Source organism: Stegodyphus dumicola, chromosome 2, assembly GCF_044657685.1.
Source record: "Stegodyphus dumicola isolate Sdum_Otavi_A_Nest chromosome 2, ASM4465768v1".
Taxonomy (NCBI): Eukaryota; Metazoa; Arthropoda; class Arachnida; order Araneae; family Eresidae; genus Stegodyphus; species Stegodyphus dumicola.
The window spans coordinates 199483449-199507267 of NC_140769.1; the positions used below are offsets into that span (position 1 = coordinate 199483449).

At 33.4% G+C, this 23819-nt stretch overlaps 1 protein-coding gene across 4 annotated transcripts in view; it reads right to left on the minus strand.

Moving 5' to 3' along the window:
* Positions 1-23819, minus strand: part of LOC118181677 (paired box protein Pax-6-like) — a 279053-nt gene that overhangs the window by 64933 nt on the left and 190301 nt on the right. For all 4 annotated transcript variants that reach the window (XM_035350862.2, XM_035350861.2, XM_035350859.2 and 1 more), the window contains one exon: positions 12791-12946. In XM_035350862.2, the coding sequence (XP_035206753.1) occupies positions 12791-12946 (156 nt within the window). The remainder of the gene's footprint in view (positions 1-12790; positions 12947-23819) is intronic.

Genomic DNA, 23819 nt, shown 5'->3' on the forward strand with positions numbered 1-23819 from the left:
AACTCATTTCCCGGGTTTCGTATCTTGGTAAAATGAAAAACCTTGTTATTAGTAGAAAATATTTGTTGCGAGTCCCATTCGATAGCAATTCAGTGAAATGAATGCACTGCTGCGTTTTGAATAATTAAATTTTCTTCGTTAAATAAGTGCACAAGTATCCACGTGACATTAATTTAATCATAGCAATATGTTTTCTAACATTTGGTTTTGCATTTTAAGAATCAAGTTTTATATTCTTACCTTTATTTTCTAGGGGATTAATTCTTTCATCAGTTTATCAGGGCTTGTGCCAAGAGCCATACGAAAGCTGACTTTTGAAACAATCGTTTTAGATAACAAAAAGCTTAAACTGGGAAATAAAAACAAACAAATAAATAAGCATCAGGTAGATACTCCCTTTAAGCCTTCCTCTGTCACGGGCTGCCGACTAGAAAGTGACTTCCGGTCGTAACCTACCATCAAACCCCTCTTCCCCCATCTAGAAAGTGCCCATTAGAAACTATATCTTTCACTTGGCTCTCCAATCTGTCCACTGGAAAGTCACCGGAGAAAGGGGGGGAGAGGAAAGAGAAAAGGCTTCGAGAAACTATTATCAAAGTAACAGGGTTTTTTAAGTGTAGTAACTAGCGAAAAGGGAATATACTATGGAATTTTGTTTATTTTTTTCTGGTCTGAGTTTTCGCACTTTATTTTCGTCTGACGCAAGATTACAGGTGCAAGGGCAAGTATTGATTTATTGTTCAACTTTACGGTTTACGGTTAAGGCAAAAGGGGGTAAACGTAACTCGCCAACTGCTTTTTTGGTTTTAATGTAAGTTAAAAACGGATGTAAGAACGGAACTGCTCTTTGGGTACCATTGAACTTTTTATGACTTCTCCTTTTGAATGGAGATTGATCTCTGTCTCGTCGGCGACGCGGGGTCCTCTCGTTTCGCCAGTATAATGAAGGTGTCTGATATTGAATGAGAACACCGAAATCTGAAGTTAAATTTGGGAACTCAATAAAGTTTGACCCTGGTCAATGTTTGCTGCCCTGAAATATTGCTAAATACGGATTCCTAAAATATTGAAAAAAAAGTGCAAAAAAGCCCTCGAAAATGCTCCTATTACAAGAAAAAGTTTTAAAATAATAATAATTAAAAAAAAAAAAAAAAAAAACCTTGTTGGTGTGCTGTTGTTGTTACTTATCTCACTTGCCTGACGGTAACATCAAAACAAGTGAATGAAATTAATCGTGGCAAGGAGCGCAAGATTGCACCTGTCGTTGGTAACAGCTTCGAGCACTATACAGGTTACAGCACGACTTTGCTATGTTCCGCCCCCAATTATGATGGAGACCCCCCTGGCGGACGCGTCCAAGGGTCTCCCACCCCTCTTCCCCTACCTCCAATCTCTCGAAAGTTCCCGCATATTTAGAGTGTCCCTATGCCCCACAGACACTATACATTTACAAACATCCATGCCTTCTCCTCCGGGATTCGAGCCCGGGTCCTTCGGTACGGCAGTCAGCTTCGCTAACCACTATCCCGGTTGGGTGGCAAAAATAATCTTGTCATACGTAATTTGAAGCTAACTTATACTCTAATATTCCCCCCAAATAAAGTAACTGTAATTTCAAAGAAGATTTATTATATTTTAGAATGGCATAAAGAAAAATAAAAAATGTGCAAAAGATAAATTATAATTTAAATTAACAACGTAAATTCATTTCTCTTCTCTATTCTAAAAATAGTAATCTCTCTTTTCATTGTGTCATTTCGAGACTAATCCATGTACTATGACTCACATAATTCTGATGATGAAAATGGAACTAAAGCTCAAACAGCCAATAATAATTTTATAACTGTATTAATAATCCAGTCAAAAGGTACTGAGAATCTTAACTATCTCAATCTGAATTAAGATTTCATCCTGAACATAACGCACTCTCTTGCAACTTCAGTCTAGCTGAACTGCTGTCTCTTGCTTCTTTCTTACTCCAAAGTTATCCAAAATGCAAACATTTTGAAATAGGCACAAATATTGTGCAAGTCGTTTGTGGCCGCAACTTGTTTACTGAAATAAAATGAAAATTTAATCTGCCTCCACTGCCAGTTCTCTATACATTATGGATCGGCAATTCAGTTTTCTACGCCACTAAAATTTTTGCTCTTTGTTATGGATTCAATCTTTGACGTTCTACACAATCACTATTGCAAAGTTTCCTTTTTTTATTATATATATACTATTCTAAAATGTATATTTGTGCCGATTTTCAAAGATACTACGCTTGTTTACAAATCAAAAGCTCGAAACTAATGTGCAGTTTTACGAGTCCATTGGCACCAGTTTTCTAATTGACATTTAATCACTGTGTCGCATCCTAAATCTCTTGGAATCTTTCAAAGGTTTTCATTATTACTAGTATTACATTATTATTGAAAGCGGACCAAATAATTATCCTAGAAATTCAACGTTCATTGATTGTCAATACGTTTACATCTGAGTCTTCAAAAGAATCTTAATCCAGCGTCGGGACACTTGCTAGTTACGTTTTCTTCGAGAATGGCTTAAACCAGTCGGGAATTTATCTGTCTCTGCACCGAGAATTGCACTTCAGGTGACAGCCGATATTATATCCGTAAGAAGAGTAATAGACAACTGGAAACATCGGAGGCTTTGTCAAGCAGCCTTTCAATCGGAGCGGGGCCTTCAACAGACTTCTGTATCATTAAGATTACGCATCTCAAGAATTCCTCTTTTTTTCAGAGCATTTCTGAAATTTTCCTACATTTTATGCAAAAAAATTGCAAATTCTAGAAATATTTTAAACATTTTCCCTTTATATTGAAATTAAGACTACTAAGAATCGCACATTGTTTATTATGCATTTAGGTAAAATGAATCTTTGCAATTAAATTAGTTATTGCATTAAAAATAAAAAAATAAATTAGGGCCCTCTCATTAATTAAGGGATAGATCACGAGGACTATGTGCATCAGGGAATGATGCATTGATGGAAAACTTTCTAAGAAAACTTGATTCGTATTTAAGTTGGAAAACCTATGAAGCCCATGAAGTCTACCCGTTCGCTGGGATTTAAAATGGTTCGAATTATAAAGCGTCAGCTACTGGTCTACATTCGGTTACTAGTCAATGGTAAAGTTCTTATCAGAAGTTCTACTTTAGCGAACGAAAAAAAATGAGAAGAAAAAGAGCATTACTAGTGTACTGTGCTGTGCAAAATAAAAGGAAATACGTTATGAAGCCTGAAATATCATCTCACTTCATCCTTTGGGTCTTCTCTCATCTTAAGACAAGGAATGTGTTTGGCTTTGTTTAGAAAGTAATTAGTGATTTGGAAGCCTATCTCGACAAGGGAGGTCATTCGTAATTTTGTTGTTGTCTTGTCCATGTAATTCATGGAAGAATGGCTGCTAGAGCCTCAAGGAGGTTGGACTTCTACTCGCCCCCCCCCCGATTTTGAGAGCACTCGGGGAGTGGTCCGAGGGTCTCCCACCCCTCTGCTCTACCACCAAGCCACACGGCTGGCCATATGTTTAGAGTGCCTCCATGCCGCAACGACATTATACATTGACAAACATCCTTGCTTCCTCCAGGATTCAAACCTGGACCCTTTAGTACCACAGTAGGCTCTCCTAACCACTATACTGTGTAGGTGGTACTGGTAATTTTCACATGCATGATTATATAAATCAACTTCTGACTTATGCGTCAGGAAACCCAAATGGTAAAGCTATTCGCTTCGTCACTGAACCTCTAAAAATTGGACTTACATCCGCATATAGTTATTTAATTAAAAAAATATGACCAATACTACTACTAAGGAGATAATATTAAAAGCAGCCCCTCAAACTTTTTAAATGAACGAAAATTAATTTTAAACTTAGTTTAATGGTGGTGTTAAATATACTTACTTGATACCGTACTATTGCTTCCTTTTATTAAAAAGTAATAATTTTTTAGTTTTCTCACAACTGCTGTTGTAACTAAACTCTGGAACTAGGCATTCTCCCCCCTCCAAGAAAAAAAACTATCCATAAATGTCAGGAATATAAGTTAAAAGCCTGTCTCAATAAGTTCTACAAAGCCACGAAATATCTGAGGTCTCAATTAGTTTTTTTTTTTTTTTTTTTTTTTTTTTTACAACTAATCAGAAAACGCAAAATCGTGATACGATTGAAACAATAACGTTTGTTCTTTTCTAAAAAACTAAAAAAATAATAAGAAGTCGAAACTGCTTTTATATTGAGTTATTAGTGTAAGAATAAAATTTTAGCACACGAAATATTAATATTTTCCCAGCGCAGTTTTACAGTTTTTTCCCCTTGTTTCTTTTAAATGGCTAATAAAAAGGGGTGTTCGGAGTGTAAGTCAGTGTCAATGAAAACAACTGGTAAACTTTGATTTATTTTACTCATTTCTTTCACATGCTGTACTTTCACCCTCCCTTACCATTGCACCTGTTATTCGTGAGAATCAAATCCCCCCTCCACACTTTTTGACCCCTCCCCATTTATATGTTCATCGTAATGCTTCCGATTCGAAAAACGTGACCTATTGCACACAATATTCCAATAGCAAAGGGACCGCTTACAAATAGCGCATCAAAAATCATCTCTTCCGATTGGCGAAACGTGACCCACTGCTAGGGGGGTTACTTACAAATCTATGAGTGAGAAATCACTTTTCCGTTTGAAAAGTCCTGAAGTGCAAAGGGCTGATTGAAGCGGTTTGAAGCTGTCTCTGTTTCACCTTCATATTGCGACTCTGTACCGGCTTTTACCTGAAATCTGGTTACAGGTGAACATCGCGTAGAAAATAACGTCTGCGAGAAACATACATACAGTTATGCAGATTTTTCATTATTTAATTTCTTTAAATAGTATAATGCGGGGTTGTAATATTTGGCGGCAACAGTTTGAAAAGTGAACCGACATTTAAAGTTCTTAACGCAAAATGCCAAAACGAAATTAATAGCCCTTCTGGGCTAACGCTTTTTGGGCTAAAAAAGTATATTGTAATAGAAAATAAAAACGAAGAAACGTAACAGAATATAAAATGAATGTAACGTAACGGAAATGAACAGAAATGAAATTGTAATAGAAAGAAAATCGAAGTTTTTGCATAAATTTGTATCGAAGTTTTGCCATCGATTTAGAATGAAATCGTAGCAGAAAATAAAATCAAAGAGTTTGCGTAACCAAAAATTTGTAATTTTTAAACATCGTCATGCAGAATATCATGATAAAAAATAAAGCATTGCAGACTTGCGTTTTCTGACTGAAAAAAAAAAAAAAAAAATTAAATTAATTTTCGTGTAACGATTTGCGAGCAGACAAATAAACAGGTAATACCTATATTTTTCATATTTTTCTATTAGCTGATATATTTTTTTTAAACTCAAATTGCAAGAAGGAAGCTTAAACATTAAGAATCTGGAAATTAGGTAAAATTAATGCTATGTACAGTAATCAGTAAAACCTTAAATTTTTATATATCTTCCAGTTTCCGGTATTTTTTATACTATACGTTTTCATGAAGATTCACTAATATGTAATTTATAAAAGAAGTAAATTACAAAAAGCTTTTAAAAGATAGCAAAATAAGTTCAAAGTTCTATTTTAACAGAACTAAATTGTAAACTGAAACCATACACTGACATATGTGAACAAATAACATATAGTTACGTGCGTTCGGGTTCTTTAATGGATTGAATACATACAGAATCGATAATAGCTTGAATAAATTTATTTTCCAAAGAAAACCCCTGCACCGTTTTCTGGAACTTTCCACAAAAGTACTTGCACAGCTCTTCTCAGTATGACAAAACCCTAGTTCTTAGAAGTGCGCATGGTTCAAAGTAAATGGGAATGCTTCGACTTAAAAAAGAATTTTCATGCCTGCTTTAAACAGCCTGCTTAACATCCTTTATATACAAATGAATTTTTAAATGTCTTTATTTCTGTGTAACCTTGAATATATTCCATTGTTATTTTAAGAAGGTCTTCAGCTACCACCTCTACCCAAAACAATAATGTAAGCTTGATTAATGAATTTATTTATAAATCGCTGTAAAAATCTGTACGTTATCCCTTTTGACACTTTTGAGGGTTAATAAAATGCTCGCTAATCATTCTGCTAACTTTTATTGTGTCTTTTATTCTCTCAAAAATCTTTCACGTACAAAAAGTTGCTAACTCTTCTAACTTCCTGTGACCTTTGAAACTGTTACTAATGGACAAGCTCTTCCCGGCGTCTATTTTTCCTTTCCTATTTTTGATCTAAGTTTATAAATACGAAAATATTACACGAGAAATGGAAGAAATGTTACACATTGTTAGTTCAAAATACTTTAAAAAATTCTCTGAAGAAAACGTTCATAAAATTTATCATTGTTCATAACTGTTGAAATGAGAAAGTTCTCAGCTACCGATTGTTTCTTCTAACGCAGCCTCCTGCTGCGGCCAAGAGTTTGAATGTTTGAGTAAAAGCCTGACCTCTGACCTACCTGTCCTTTTCTTCATGCCCTTCTGAAGGGGAAAAACCCAGGAGCCAGTCGCTAAAAAAAAATGATAATAATAAATAAATAGAAAGGAAAAAACCTTCAATTACGGTAGCTTTCGCCCTTTGCTGGGGTGCAGTGCTGAAACGTTTCACGCCCACCTCAAACATTTCTGAATTCCTCCCTCCTCCCAACCTTCCATGGAACGTTGAGGTATTCTTAGGGCAGTGGGTGGAGGGATGGTTAGTTTTGCATCGGATGGTGACGTAATTGATTTGCGGTTGTGGTTATATTTGCGGTAAGCATAGGAAACGTGTTATTTGTAACAAGAAGAACCTAATACTTATATACGAATCATTGTCTATCGTTATTTAGGAAATTCTGTGATTTTTTTTTCCCACACTCTAATCAGTTGATTGCTTATATAAATCAGGTATATATATATGGAGAGACAAGGAGAAAGATATAGAGAGAAATCAAATTGAAAAATATTAATTTAAAATTATCATTGCGAAAATAATGTGACCAAAATAGAAAATTCTAAATTGTAATCAACTGACTGATGAAGAAAGCAAGCATAAGAAACGCAATCAATAAGCAAATATGGAAATTGATGTTACAATCAAATTAAATTATTCTCAAATCATAATCATATCGATCAATGGAAATTAAATCATAAACAACAACTCATTCGATCATTCTTTTGGTCTTTTTCAAAAATTCGTCAAGAAAATTACCAACAGTGTTACGTTTCTGAATTGTATCTGAATGAACTGTAGAAGATATTTATTTATTTTTGAGAATTAAGATTTTTCAGTTTTTAAGCAAAATTCAAAATATAAACGTGAACTAAAATAAATTAATAAGCACTCCTGAATTATTACTGAATTGAATTCATGAAGCAACTCCTAAGCGATTTACAGGTAAATATGTCTTTACATTTTACAATTACAATTTAGAAAAATGCAATTAATTTCAGCTATTACGTGAAAGAATACAATAATTTTCATTGTTCTGTTTTCAAAGTTTAGAGGAAAGCAATCTTATTTGCAGAAAAGTAACAATTAGCAGCTAAAGAACATCCATTTTTTATCCTTCGATTCCAGCAAAATGGACTGTTTTAGGTATGCTATTACTTAGCTAGCTTTTACTTTCATAAAATGCAGTATAAAGCTGCAGTTAATTTTTAAAATAAATTAATAAATGGAAAATATAAAACAATGTCGACATATCATTAAAACGTAATCGTCAATATACATCTCAAAATTGCAAACTAAGCTATAAATATAAAATAAAATTACAATTACTGTTAACATGTATAATTTATAAGGATATAATACTACACTGGGGCTGCTTATATAATATTAAAAAAAAGTAGGACAGCTTAAGAATAATAAGTAGACAAATGAATCGCAGGACTTGAGTATTTTTAAATACAGAGTATAAAAGCAGGTGCTCTCGTAATTTCAAGAAAACTTAGATATTTAGTTTAAAAGTGAGATATGTTAGAGAATAGTTGTGCCATAATAGTCTCATAAATGTCACACACGGTCTAGGTATATTCTCATCGCAGTTGGTATACGCCCCCTTACTTCATTGTTCATCGCCAATGCCACAAAACAAATCGTTGTACGAAATCTTAATTATCATTGCGAAAAGCAAATGCGTCCAAGCTGTGTAATAAACGACAAATAACAATGCCCGATGGTTTCTGACTGAGAGCGTGGAAAGTTGATTCATTAGCAGGGGATTCTGTTCAAACACCAGCTCTCGCTTTTCTTGTTCAGTAAATATTGACCTGACGAAAGGAAAAAAAAAAAAAACTTTAAAATGCTGACAGCCGTTTAACATAGTCGAGTCTCACAAATTAAGAACAAATAGAATTAGAGGTTTGACCTTTAAAACTGAATTCGTTTGGTTAAAAGAAAATCATTTGTTCCCTGGACTCGGCAAGATATTATTCAGCACCAGCCGCTGGCAGAGAATTTTTAATGCTCCCTTGTTGATATACCACTCTTGTTTGTTTCGTCTTTTAAACGATAATTAATATAATGACGATTGTTCTATCGGTATTGAAGGTTTGTTTGCGTAGCAGCCATACTGTTCGTTCTCATCGGAGTTCTTGTTAGAGTTATACGCGTATACTATCAAAATGAGGTACGTAAGCAAACTTTTAAACTTTGTTAACCTCTGCGTTAACTTTTATTTTCATTTTAGAAAGGGGGGGGCTTTCAATAGAACTTTGGAAGTCACTGACTGAAGTAACGATTAAAAATTTAATTTTTAACTTATCGACTGAGTCATATAATTTCTAAATTATGTTTATGTCGGTGAAAAGATTTTACGTAGTATTTTATTTTTAATGCATTTAAAATTGATATACAGACTTAGTGTTGTGTCAGGTTAACCTTTTAAACAAATGTAAACTCATTTATCGGCGTATAAAACGCACATTTTTCCTTTGAAAATAGATCTGAAAACCGGGGTGGGTCTTATACGCCGATACTACGTCTTATACGTCGATACGTCGTTTGTGAATGGGTCAAAGCTTCATGGGATGCTGTGAGAATAGAGACGATATTTAAATCATTTAAAATGTGTGTCATTAGTAATGTGCTGGGTGGTACAGAGCATAATTTGTTGAATGAGGATTCAGATGCTGATTTAGAAGAGATTTCAAGTGACTCTTTATTTAGCTCTGGAGATGAGTGTCTGCTTTGACGAATGAGATTAAAAGGTGTTCTTTCCCAGATAGACTGGGTATTTTCAGAAAGTATTACTTTGTATTGGTATTATTTTATATTTAAAATATTGTTAATTCATTATAATGATCATTAATAAGGTTTTATCCTTCAAAAATGTGTACAAAAAAGTGGGTGCCTCTTATACGCCGGCAAATACAGTATTTAATGCAAAATAATACTAACCGTACATATTTCAGATGACTGTAATTTTTTAAGTTTGCGAACAAGAACTTATCACCAGACAAAATAGAAGCAAATTTTGCCTTCGAATTTGTAAATATTTAGACTGCGCATAGGGTAATCAAAAGGTTTCTCTCTGATTCTAAAAATTTCGTACAAATTAACCGGAAAAATAGAAATGGGAGTTTTTATAGTTATGTCATCCTACTGTAGTTTCACTGTCACTACTGTAGTCTACTGTAGTCATTCTAATGTAATACATAGTTTATTTTACCGTGAAATTCATGCGCCTTGATGAAAGAAAAAAAACTACATGTATTTTTTAAATTGCTATAACAAAATGACTGGAGCTTTTGAAGTTCGTATACGGAGGCAGTTCTCCAAAAGCATCAGAAATTGGTATGAGATGTTTAAAAAAAGAACTGATAGCATTGGTGACCTTCCAAAAGTAGCAGGCATACTGTGAGTAATGAGATTGTTGACTCTGTAGTAAATCGGACACAGGACGTATTAAGGAGCAGGTCTTTACCCCGCTAATTCTTGATATTGATACATTGAAGGCCAGAATAACGTATGTTGTCAAGTTCTGTAGAGCAAAAGTGGAAAAGTTGGAATAAGAGTTAACATTCTTCAAATTACAAAGAGGACACACATGAAGATTTACTAATCCTTCTATGCGGTCCATAAACCTTGGAGAATCATAAAGATATTTTCTGTAAAAATGTCAACTCTTTCTGGTAAGTCGTTTTTAGACATTGAAACTTGTAAACAATAAACAATATTATAATTAAGACACAATAACACGCCGAACAAATACTAATTCAGAAGTCAAACAACAAAAATCAGCGTTAATTTACAAAATTTTCACAGGACTAGTTTCGATGGTTTTACCGAACCATCAAAACTAGTCCTGTGAAAATTTTGTAAATTAACGCTGATTTTTGTTGTTTGACTTCTGAATTAAACAATATTATATTAAGAAATGCACGAACTTTAATTTCCTTCAGTAAAATTCTAATTCAATTCTTAGCGCGGTTCTCGTTCTTTATTCTAGTAATTTCCGAACAGTAGCATAGATAGAGAGGGGCAAAAGGGGACATCCTTCCTCGGGTGCAGCATTCAGAAGTGATGTTACGAATTTTTAGAATGAAATATTTTCCATTCTTGGTGAAAAAGAGGGGTATGAACACTTCATTTGTCTTCGGAACTATAAATCCTAGATATAGGTCTATTCCCAAAGAATCACAAGGCATCAATGGACCGGAAAACAATTCTTGAGCAAAAGTTTTCAAGTTCCGTTTTCCTTATTACATAAACAAATTAGATGGAATGAATCTACATTTTAACAGTATACTTGTAGAATCATTAGGTTATTTTGAAGCAGGAGACAGGAGAAACATGCAATTCCCTTTCCGGGACTCGAACCTGGACTTCTCGAATACGCCCTGAGTATGCTATCGTTACACCATGAAGGCATGCTAGAAGAAGGGAGAAAATACCTTATATCCTTATAAAGTACTTTTTGGGGAAAAGTTGTGGATAATTTATGATAAGTTAGCTATCAAAAACTGAGTTAATTCATATGCTTAATGTTTTAATATTAAAGGGATTTGTACAGAGATACGCTAAGGTAAAGATAAAAATTACCAATCAATAAAATCTGCAGCATTTTTAAAGAATAAATTTTAAAATTATGTATTACTCCATATACTGAAGTTTTAACTAACTAACTTAATAAATTTATTTGTTCTATATTAAATATATACAGAGAAAGGAAGAGCTCTTGAGCGGTATGGTTTATGGCAAAGGACCTGAGGGCTATCTGCCTACGGAGAGAGATGCCTTCATGAAGGAAAGCTTCGAAGACCAACTATGCAGTTAATTCTTTCGCCTGGTAGTGAAACCAGGTCGAACCTTCTATGATTCAGCTGTCTTAAAATTCGATCACTGATGGGGTAGAATTTTTAACGGAGACTGACTTGTTTTTGGTTCCGCTGATAGCAATAAAAAAGGGAGGTGCATAACTAGATGTTATAGTAGCCCCATATACAAAATTTCAAAATTTTATGGCTAACTGTTCTTGAGATATGCAAGACAGATGCATATAAACAGACGTATGTACGTGTGTGCAGACGTCACAAAAAAAAAAAAAAAAAAAAAAAAAAACTCTTCTGAATCCATTTTAAATCATTTTTTTAACTTTTTCCGTTTTGGTAGAAAGATTTCTTTACTTTTTCGGAAAAAAAATCTTCCGAATGGATTAGGGAACGGTTTAAACAGATATTTCGTTTTGAAATATGATGTCGGAAATTTTTCGCTATTACAATATCTCCTTTACTTCGTACAAAGAAGTAAAAATGGACAGATAAATAACAGCTTCACAAGATATACATTACTATAATATTGGTGTGAATTTAGAAACGTTCAATGAACCTAAATATAAAATTTAATAAAGACGATTTTTAAAGTTAAATTAGAACTATTTATCGAAAATGGTAAATTTGAAATAAATTAAAAGCATTCTATTACGTAAGAAGATTTGTTAGTATTTAATCTATAAAAAAATTAATAAGAAATGCGCTACAAATTAATATTACTAAAATTAGTACCTTCTTTCAAATCCAATATTAAGTTCATTTAAATTATTATTAACTTACTTTGCAGCAATTGCGCCAGTAGTAGAATAACTCGATTTCGCACTAAGTGAATTTAGGATCATACAATATATATATATATATATATATATATATATATATGATAAAGCCTGTTAATGCTCTCCTGAAATTTAAAATCTTCCTACAAAAGCTTCCAGTTCGTAGTTTTAGCTGCTGATATGGACAAAGCAGCTAAAAACTATATAAGTAAAAAAACTATAAAGCTAAAAACCATAAATTACTGCTGATATGATCAGCAGCTAAAACTACGACCTGGAAGTTTTTGAAGGAAAATTTTAAATTTCAGGAGAGCACTATCAGGCTTTATTTTATTAAGCATTATAAAAGTCTAATATGTGTTTAATTGAATCCATTATTACTTTAGCGCATTCCAGGTTTTCATTCAATATTTGTTTTCTGCGCACAATATTCACAATATCCAAACGACGAAAATAGAGATTTGTAGTCTCATTGAAATAACGTAAGGATAAATGACTTGTAGCAATCATGTTCTTGGAAATTCGAGATCCTAGAAAAGAGAAGGAGGTATAAATAAAGTTGCGCAGTTCGCAGTTTTTCCAGCATTTCCGCTTTATTGGTCACTAGTCTCGCGCAGTTGGCCCATTGATAAGACCCCTCTTAATTAACTTTCACGCAGCTAGTACGCTGCTAAAGAAAGATATATACGAATGTTTTGGTTTGCTTACCTTCTGAGATGAGTCTTTCCCTGATTTCCCAAGCGAAGATGGTGGGATTTTCCCTCTTGTATTGCTCGATTTTTGCCACCACCACAGGGGTAGCCACTTTCGGCTTGCTACCCCCAATGATGCCTGGTCGAAGAGAACCCGTCTCATAGTAGCGACCTACAAAAGAGAAGAAAATTTTAATTATTTCAGTTTAACAACGAAATCTTTAAAGGAAGAAATAGTTTTGTTTGAGTTATTTATTTTACTGTTGCGTGCGTACGGGTTTGTAACGGATTGAGTGCGCACAGAACCGACTGTAGCTTAATAAAATTTCTTTAACAAAAAGGGACAATTTACAGTTCTAGAACTTTCTACAATTGCATAATAATTTGCTTATTTTCATTCGATTTATCTGTTTAGTTAATTTATTAAGTTTTATTGGTAGCTGAGATTTTTTCCTCCTTGATAACGTATCCGAAAACAAAATCATCTAATGTTTTAAGAAAAGCTGCTGTCCGAAACGTAACACGATGTTGCTGTGACAATAACGTTGAATTTTCATAACAGTTAAGCTTAATTTAAACATTGTTCTCCTATCCTTTAAATTACATCAAACATATTCGCAAAGACTAGAAGGCACGCGCAAAAGAGTCTAAAAGCTAGAGAAGGTTAACTGTAATCCATGCTCCGAGGAGTAAGAATCCAGCCATACCTTTCCATTCGCCGATTTATTTGGAAACAGGTAGTATTTCTCGAAGGCCGCATTGATTCCCTTTGACGCTAAGGGTTAATAAATACCTTCTTTATCTTGATTAACTGATAACTAAAACAGGAGTCTTGATTAAGAGGGTTTAGCTTCAGTAAGTGTAAATTTCAAGGCAAGTCTTTAAGAGTTATGGACGTAAAATTCCGTACGAAGCATGGCTTTCCTATTCAGTGTGCATGAAAATTTATGTCAGATCTTGATCAATCCATTTTCGGGCTGGATGTAAATTGGGTGAAAAAGAGCTAAGGTACAAAGTGAGAGGATCTTTTTGGGATCATGATCAAGAAAATGCTGCTTATTCTTGACATTTTGAGGAACTTTGAAATTTCAGGACCAAATTCGTAACGCTCGAAGGGTTAAAGTTAGTGCCGATAAGAAATGGATAATTAAGTTTATCGGGTCTCTTAAACTTAAGTAGCTTAAACTAACAAAACCTAGAAGAGTGCGCGACGAATTATCTCCTCAAGTAGGATAAAATTTCGAGAAGTATCTAAAGAACTGTTTGTTAACTCAATATAATCACAGACGACACCGACCCGTGTTTGCAAAAGCCAACACTTTTGGCTTAACTCAAAAAGATAACGACGAACTTGAAATTAAATGTAGTAAGTTTAGCCTAACGGCTCGCAGGATACTTTAACGCGCAGGATGGCTCTGACTCATAAGAGTCAGCGTAAACCAGCTTAGTATCTAGAATCGCTCGACGTCACAGAAATCTAAACGCTAGTAAATCAAAATGGCAACATGGCTTCAAGCAAGCATAGCACGTTCTAATATCACTTTCCGAAAAAAACCTTTCCTTAAATACTACTTCTTTCTACTTTGCTTTTGAATACACGCGTGGTAGCTTAATAATATTCTGGCAAGAAAGTGTGAGTTGAAAACGAGAATCAAAGAAAGTTGATATGAAATGAAAATTGACCGTTAAGTAAATTAAAGGAATCCAAACAAGTTTGAAAATTATTGCTTTAATTATAGCCCACGAGGAAGGACAGAGCAGGAGTTTTAATTATGTGATTCTGTAAGTTGATTGTAGTTAAGACAAGAACTCACCGACATTTTACGGAAATACTCTCGGTTAAGAACTGTTGGGTGAACGCACTTTTAGAAAAGTTTTAATAGTAGAAATGCATTGCAAAAGCCTGAAGCTAGATAAAGATAAAAACCCATAGTCTCCTCTTTATAAGCTGGAACTGTACCTGCTGACCCTATCGGATAATTTCTAACTAACTAGGCCATTAGTATTATTAGGCAGTGGAAGCACATATGTGTAAAAAAAAAAAAAAAAAAAAAGAAAAGATAGTTCTGTCATCATTCACGTAAAATCGCTTTTATGGAACAAAAAATGAAGGGAAAATACCTGTCATTGTGTTCCTAAGTCGTCCCTATCGTAGAATGCCATCAGCAGTACTTAAAACGCCCTCCCTCCGCCTTTTGCGTACGTTTACAGGTTAAAAACACGCGTTCTATACGTATATATATATATCTCGTGATTATAGAGGAATTATCGTGGAACGTAGGTCATTTCTAGTCGCTGAAAGGTCACGTAGTCAAGCTCGTTAGCGTTTTCTGTCTAAAGAAGTATGCACTTCGTCCCATGTGTATATTTCTTCATTGCAGAACTCTTGGAAACGTAGGGAGATGTAGCTAATAATTACAACTCTCTTCATTTCGATTCCTTTTTAGTATGTTTTGAGTCAACAGCAAAAAATTTAAAGTCTCGTGGTTAGCACGCAAATGTCTCGTAAGCATTGCTTCTTAATTTGATTACAACTTATGTTTCATTTTGTTTATAAGTAAAAAAAAGATGAAAATTAATAATTGAAGTTTTACATATCCTAAGGAATACATTGTAGACAGTAACATGCCCTTCTGCACCACGGTTTTCCTTTAAACATAATGATGTTTAGGCTAGGTTGAGCGATTAAAATTTTAGCTTTAAGAAAACTATGTAAAAAAAACGGAAGAGTATTTAAGTAATCTACAAAAGATTAACTATAATAAACTTAGTAAACCTGAAATTCAAAATCTTACCCTAAAAACACATAGGGAATGCTATTACGTCTAAAACAATCTCTGTAATGTGCGAACAACCACTGTACCGATGCATACCGCTCGAAATTTAGAAGTGAAATGACAATTTATTCCAACATAATGCTTTTATCTACCACTAAGTAGAGCTCTCAACCAACCACCTTAACGCTCCATTTCGACACACATGTTGCAATACAGAATCTATTAAATCTCGATCCTCTCTACCTGCTGTGCACTTTTGCTAAAGATTTTTGAATCACTCGGTGGAAAAACGCAAGCAAGCAAACATAAGTGATTTTGAAGAAAAACAGAGAGTATGTATAGTTAAGATGCGGCAAAAGAAAGCTTAGAAGATGAGAAGATGATTTTTCTGAGGACAGGTGGAATTATAATATTCTCATTTAATAGTGATTAGCAATGATGATGAAGAAGAAAAACTAACGACCACTTTTTGTCCTTACTGTATAATATAACAAATACTTTCGATTCACTGTTGATATTTCTACTAAGTACATTTTTGACCGTTATAAAAAATATATAGTTTTAATCATTTTTAAATCTTAATTTTGCTTTTTGCATTTTTTCTCTTCATCCAGCGTTACAAATTTACTTAACATTTTAGGTAATTACAAGCGAAATTATATGGAGTTTCCTTGCATTAACACTTTACGTAATTTTGAGGTAAATATATCACTTTTTTAATGCTTTTCCAAAACAAAAAATTAAAAGATTAATTTTTTTTTCAATGTCTGTGCAGTTATTAAAACGATGTTTCATGCCTGTTATTAAAATACAGTTATTAAAATAAGCAGCTTACAGAGCTGCTGTCAATATAAGATTTCTTTTTATATAATTCTGCACCTCAAGTGAACAACCAAATTAGCTATGAAAGCTTTCGGAGTTGAAGAGGGGCCGCATAAGGGGGGATTGCCACCAAAAACTGCTACCTAAAATTAACGGACGACTAATGATTTCCAGAAGAGGCATTTTGGCTGATGTCCCCGAGGTAGACATGTCTCCAATGTCATACCATCATGAGATCTCAGTTAATTAGCTAAGACCGCATATTTCTAAAAAAATGCTTGTAGGCCCTCGGAAAGGGAGACCTAGATGCGACGTTGCGCAGGGGGGAGGTGTAGAGGGTAGTTCGTAATGACACACTCTGTTCTGTCTGTTCGTGCCTTAGGCTAACAAATGGACAGCTAGTAGTAGAACTATGACGAATGTCTGGGGATAATTTTCTCTGTGAGCGCAGAAACTCGCCTCGAATTTTTTCTTCCTCTCTCGGAAATTCTACGCTTCGATACCAGAGCCAGGGGGTCAGAAACAGGGGCTGGTAGACTAGCAACAGCTATGCTGCTTACTGGGGTTTGACGGCATCGGTGTTCATCTCCCCCCTCTTATCTATACATGCTCAAATTAATTTTCACGTGGGTTGATTTTCCATTTCTTTTATGTTCCCTCTTTTTCTGTCTGTTCTACCACTATTAATGCCATCATCAACAACAACAAGAGACCTTCATTTCTTTTCCCTGGAGTTTACTGTCTTCATGCTTGGTCGATGTTATGAAGTGATCCAATATACGCGCTCGGAGTTGCTTTCGGGAATTGACTGTCGATGTATATTACAAGAATAGCAATAATAATGACTGTAGATCATAATAATAGCGGACTTCGTCGATGCGATTAGAGGAGCAGATGCTACTACGTATAGCAGAAATAGCGTTTATTATTACTATTATTATTGTTATTATAATATTTATTTGCCTCTTTCCTTGGCTCTGTTTTCTAATGCGGCGGCAGTACTGGGACATTTAAATTCGTATTTTTACCTTCGAACAACCTGATTGCGATAAAATATGTGTTTAAAATCTAAATTTGTTTACGTTTTCGTGAGATTTTAAGATGTATATTTTTGTTTTCCTGGGTTATAGTTTCTTCAAATGGTTTTATATTTTAAAAATTTCTTTTTAATAATGTCTTTCGTGAAAATCGTACTTAAATGAAACTTTTGTTTTCTTATTTTCTGTTAACTTGATGTAAACATCTACGTATAAAATTATTCACAAGAAAAACAATTCCACTTATTTGCATATATGTTTATACTCGTTAAGACCGCAATAGTCTACTAATTATTAAAATTTTAATGGTCCGAAAATGCGTTGAACATATTTCATATCCATTATAATTACCTTGGAAACTACATTAAAATATTTTGATAACTAATAGACTTAATCTCTGTACCACCATTAAATTCAGAATTAAAAATTAAGATTAGTTTGACAATGTAAATCTTTGCTCATCGAAAGAAATTTTTTGCAATCTTCAGAATCTTAAGGAAATTGTTTTATAGCCTTCTTCTTTATGTTTGCAGTTGATATATTTTCCCCCAAAGCGAACAGATCATAAATGTTGAGAGGACAAGTTCTTTTTAACTAATTTGTAAGGTATTTTCTTCGTCCTTCTAGCATACCTTCGTGGTGTAATTTTAAACATACTCGACACGTATTTGAGAGGTCCAGATTCGAATCTCCGGCGAGGGCATTGCGTATTTTCCCCCCTTCCTGCTATAAAAAAAGTCCTAATGTCTCTATAATGCATTACTGATTGGATCGATTAATTGATTGGAATCGGTAGAATTGACTTTAAATTATGCCTGTTTGTTTTACCCCAGTTTGACATTAATAAAAATCATAAATTTGATGTCACCAAGAATATTAAGAATAAAACTTAGTAAGCATGGTTAAAATATATAAAAAGTAACAAAAAAAATGGTGTATTCTTTAAAACACACTTTCTTTAACCTAATCCTATTACGAAATTAAGGTTTAATTTACATAAGCAAAGCATTAGCGCCCTCAGATTAATTTTCATAATTTTGCTAATGAAAATGAAATTATATTCACTTTAGACCCAAACTTTAGGGAAAAAATAGTAATAATCAAAATTATAAATTAAAAAATTTATTCGCTATAAACATCAATTTCATACTTTATCTTTTACAGAAGCATAATTTTTATGAAAATATTGCAATACTGAAAACGTTACATGAGCATAGTGTTATATAACATTCTGTTTGCAGTTAATTGTCAAACTATCATAAAAGAAGCGGAAGATTTCTAGTAAGCTCAACGAGAAAATTAATTTTACAATATCGGATTTTATTAATTTGTTTGTTTTTATTATTTTAAATATCTATCAAAGATTTAAATTTGACTAAAAATATTTTTATTTAAAGATATTGTCATTTTTATGAAACAATTTGACTCTACTACTTCTCCAAATGAACAGCAACTTTTTTAACGTTATTTAAATAAATTAATATCTTTGAAATCCTTTAAAAATGTGGATACGCGCACAGGAAACTAAATATTTCATGCAGCTCAAATTTTGAAGAATAATTTCTCTAGTTTTTTCATCTTATTTTTAAACTGCAGGTTTTAAAGCTACATAATGAAGATTTCCGCAACTGTTTCAGATTTATTAAACTAGATAAAAGCTTCGAATATAATTCTGTCCGCTTCTTTCCATGCCAAACAGTTGTCGATAGATACAAATCAATTTGTAATCCGAAATTCAGTTTCAGTCTTTTATCGAAAAAGTAGTTGATTGATTGCTTTAGAAGAACGTTGAAGGAACCTTAGACGAAATACTTTTCGTTAAACAAGAGCATTTAACCGCCAAAAATAAATAAATAAATAAATAAAATAAAACAAAAAAATCTGAAAGCTTTCAGATTTTATATTACGCCCAAAGGGGCATTTTTTTTTTTTTTTTTTTTTTTTTTTTAACAGTGTTGTCGTTGCTTGCTTTGAAATAGTTAAGTTTGTTAATCAAAAATTCGTTAAAGATTTACAAATTTAAAGTGCACAATAAAACATTTAAAAACGGCATATCTTTAGAATTCCTGATAGAAAGTCTCACGCGCTGGAGATAAAAATGTTTTTTCCCGTACAGTGTTGCCATTGCTCGCTTTGAAATACTTGAGTTTGTTAATCCGTTAATGTTTTACAAAATACGAAATACGTGATAAAACAAATTCGAAACTCCAAATTTGGGATTCCAGGTGTCTATATTCGGATGGACGATTATGTTATTCAAAATTTGATGGCTCTCGGTATCGTTGTTTTTTCACAATGCGAAAAACATGCATACATTCCTGCAAATTCTTCATTATTTAATTTCTCTAAGTATGATTTAGGGTGATAATATTTGGTGGCAACAGTTTAAAAAGTGATTCGGTCTTTTATAGTGATTTGATGCAAAATCCCGTTTTGAGACTAACAGCCCTTCCGGGCTAACGCTCCTTTGAGCTAGAAAAGGCTGCAAACACAGCTACGTTATGTTTTGTTACAGTCTTGATGGCCCTTGCGCAATTCCCAAAGTGGTACTTCCATTTCCTTGGGTAAATATGTGGCATCCATTAATTGCACCTCCTAGACATCTACGGCATGAAAAAGTGCAGGATAATTTGAAACAGCGATAAATGACAACAACCTAATATCCTACAAAAGGCGACCATCCAACCCGCGATATGTTTTCCCCAAAAATTATCCCCTGCCTTCATAATAACCAGTAAAAGATTATATTTAAACAAATGGCAAATATATTATTCCAATGATACTTTTCCAATTTTTCTTCTTTAGTATTTAAGAGTAGACCAGAAAACCTTGGGGGTGATTACATTTCTTCAGCAAGAGGGAAAATAAGCGGAATGCTGAGGTTGGAAGCTAAAGCAATGCTGCCTCAAATAGTGCTTATTAAGAAATATTTAAGCAAGTCGGTTAATGTTCACTGTAACTGCCTTCAGATTAATGATTCATCAGGCAGTCTCTTGTTTAAGGCCATAATTCATACAAAGTGGTGCCTCCGTATTTGATTTATGAAGGTAGACTTGCTATGTATATAAATACAGTTTTATGAGGGAAAAGACATCTCTTGGAGGATAAATAATGGTTCAAGATACATGCCTTGAAGATGAATGGGCAACTGCATTTTATACTTGGAGGTGTTATAGTGACGTCGAATATAGCTTTAGTATCTGTATTAGTAGCACAGATTTTAGTGTTTTAAAAGAAATGTCACATTAAAACACTCGGGTTGCCATGTATATCATAAATAATCTTCAATAAAAATTAATGCTGTAATGAGGATTTTCTCAAACTCTCTTTAGAATAATGGCTTAGAATATGGATGTAATAGATGTCAGTTTGGACGAATATCCGATACGGAACATTTAAAGTCAGAAAGTCTTTAAGTCCGGCTGCCGGTTGTAAAAATTGATTAAATTTACTTGGAACTTTTAATACTTCTTGGGTTACTAAGAAATCACTAAAGAAACAACGGATCAACAGAAGTTGTTGACATTGTTATAATTTGTAAGTCTTGAATAAAGGAAATGGCTTTATTATTACAGCATATAGCAGAACTGTTCAGCCCATTGCAACGCAAAGGTATCTGTAGCATGTAGGAACTTTCATACAGTGTGCGTCTGTTAAATTTCAGTGAGTTAAAAAAAAAAGAAAAAAGAAAAAAAATCTGAAAGCTTTCAAGTTTTTTTATTACTTTAAAGGCGAATTTTTTTTTTTTTTTTTTTTTTTTTTTTTCAATTACACATATACACGCGTTTCAACAACCTTTGCGATAAAAATATTTAAAAAAAGCATATCTTTAGAATTTCCGATGGACAGTCTTGCGCGCTGGAGATAAAAGTATTTTATTCCGCATAATATATTGCCACTGCTCGCTTTGAAATCATTGTATTTCTTAATAAAAAATTCGTTAAAGTTAAGACAATATGAAATAAATAATAAAAAAACTCGAAATTCAAGATTCGGACTTCCACGTGCCCATATTTGGATGGAGGACTACGTTTTTCAAAATTTTAGGGCTCTAGGTATCGTTGCTTTTTCGCAGTGTGAGAAACATGCATACATTCATGCAGATTCTTCATTATTTAATTTTTTTAATATAATACAGAGCGATAATATTTGGTAGCAAAAATTGGAAATACAGCCGTTTATACTGATTCGACGCAAAATACCGTTTTGAGATTAATAGTTCTGGGCTAACTCCCCTTCGGCTAATAAATGCATTAGACTCCCTCTTAAACCGCTTAACCGGAGCTCCTCTTAAACCGGCCGTAATTAATTTAAGGACAAAAAATAAAAAAATAAACAAAAAAATTACAAAATACTGAAAATTCCATAATTATATATATTTTAAATAGGAAATAAAAAAAATAAACTTAAAAAAAGTATTTTGTGCATTCAAGGCATCGCACACTCCTCTTAATTAAAAAATAAAAGGGTCCCAGAATATGGGTGGGGAAGGTATTGACAAGAATGACAATGCAACCTCAAGTGATTTAACATACAGATGGAGCAAATGCTTTGTGTGATGCTTTTAAAAAAAATGGCGAAAGTATGCAGCCAGTTGCCGAATTTCCAGCCTTCAGCTGAAAAAAATGACTGAATTTTTTAAACATTCCTACTAATGGTATGTAAAACTTTTGTAATAAACTGAAACACTTAATAAATGCTTACTTTATAAAAAAAAAAGTGCATTTTGGTTAATAAAATATCTATATTTTTTTCCATTCTCCTTTTTTTTCAACCGATATTTCGTTTAATCGGCTTAACCCCGGTCCCGCTTACGTCGGTTAAGAGGGAGTCAGTCTACTGTATACTCGCAGTCTTAACCCGTCTGAAGTCAGTTTAATTTCTTAATGGTTTTCCTGTTTTTGCGATCTTCATCCATTAAGAAATCAAGTTGAGATACTGAGATCAAGCTTAAAGAGATGCAGTCTTAGAAAAATGACAAAACTAAATATGTTTCAATAAAGGCACACGAGAATGTCTATCGGAAATTCTAAAGATAGACTGTTTTTCAATATTTTTATACCAAAGGAACATTCATCCAAATGTTTAAATACTCATTACACTTGCACATCAAATATTAGTCCCTTCCCCCCAAAAAAGCCCGTTTGGGCGTAATATAAAATCTGAAAACTTTCATATTTTTTTCTTCTTTCTTTTTTTCTCTCTCTCACTTTTTAAATATTTATTTATTTATTATAAAAACACATTCACAGCTCCCCCCGAAAAAAGTCTGCCATTAAAGTTGGAGAAGCTTCAGCATTTGCAATTTTTGCGGAAGAAAGACAATGTAAAAAGCAAACCAAGTATGAGAAAGTGTGGGAAGTAATTTAATACATAAATAAAAATACGAAAGTTGACAAGTAAAATTTCGTTTTCATGTTTTTGTATCACTAAATTTGTTTTTTAAAATTAGTTATTTTCTTTTCAAGGTAAATTTGTTTTTTAAAATTAGTTATTTTCTTTTCAAGGTAAATCAATGCTGCCTAACTTTTCAATATAACTGGCGTTGCTTGCTTTTACAATTTGTTTTAGAGATTTTCAGCTGATGTCAACAATAAGATCTAAAATTTCCTTGTTGTTCAAAATAACACAACAAGGGGGAAAAAACTCGATTTATTCCCTTTCATAACTAAGTAATAAATTAATTCACTCCACAGAAGAAAAGTGGATCACAAAATTACTTAAAAATCGCTGAAACATTTCTCAAAAATTTTAAAATAAATTAAAAGCAAAATCAATTTTGAAATAAGTTATCGAGTAAAGTAAACATTTCCTTTTATTTTTCTAACACCAAAAAATATGTACCATTGCTGAATAAACGATGCAGTTACTACTTAAAGATTATAAATATATTTTTCGGTAAATATTACGCAATTGTTGTTTTAAATGACCTTATAAATGATATTGTACATGATTCGGGTATAACAACAGCAATGTTAAATTTATTTTGAACCTCTGTGAATGCAATTGTTAAAAAAGGGGGGGGAACGAAAAGTTCTGTGACAATCGCTCGACACAATAGCTCGGCTAGATATCTCATTAACATATCTGTCATCGACCAATAGAGCCCCAGAGTCACACGAGCATATGGTCAGTAGAAATCCAGCGGAGCACGCATCAATAGTTTCCCCCCGCCCCCGCAAATTGTAACAGCATGCGCGCAGCTGTGGACAAGAGTCCTCATTGGACCGTCGTGCCGCATCGGACAATTAGGCAGCGGCAGAGCAAATGGGGCGCGCGAACACGCTTGAAGTTATTAAAAGCTTTGGCTACGTTGGAATTACGGAACAAATGGCAAATACGTCATTTTCAAATGATGCTCTAATTTACTGTCTCTTTTCTTTTTAAAAGTATATTGCCCTTATTATGT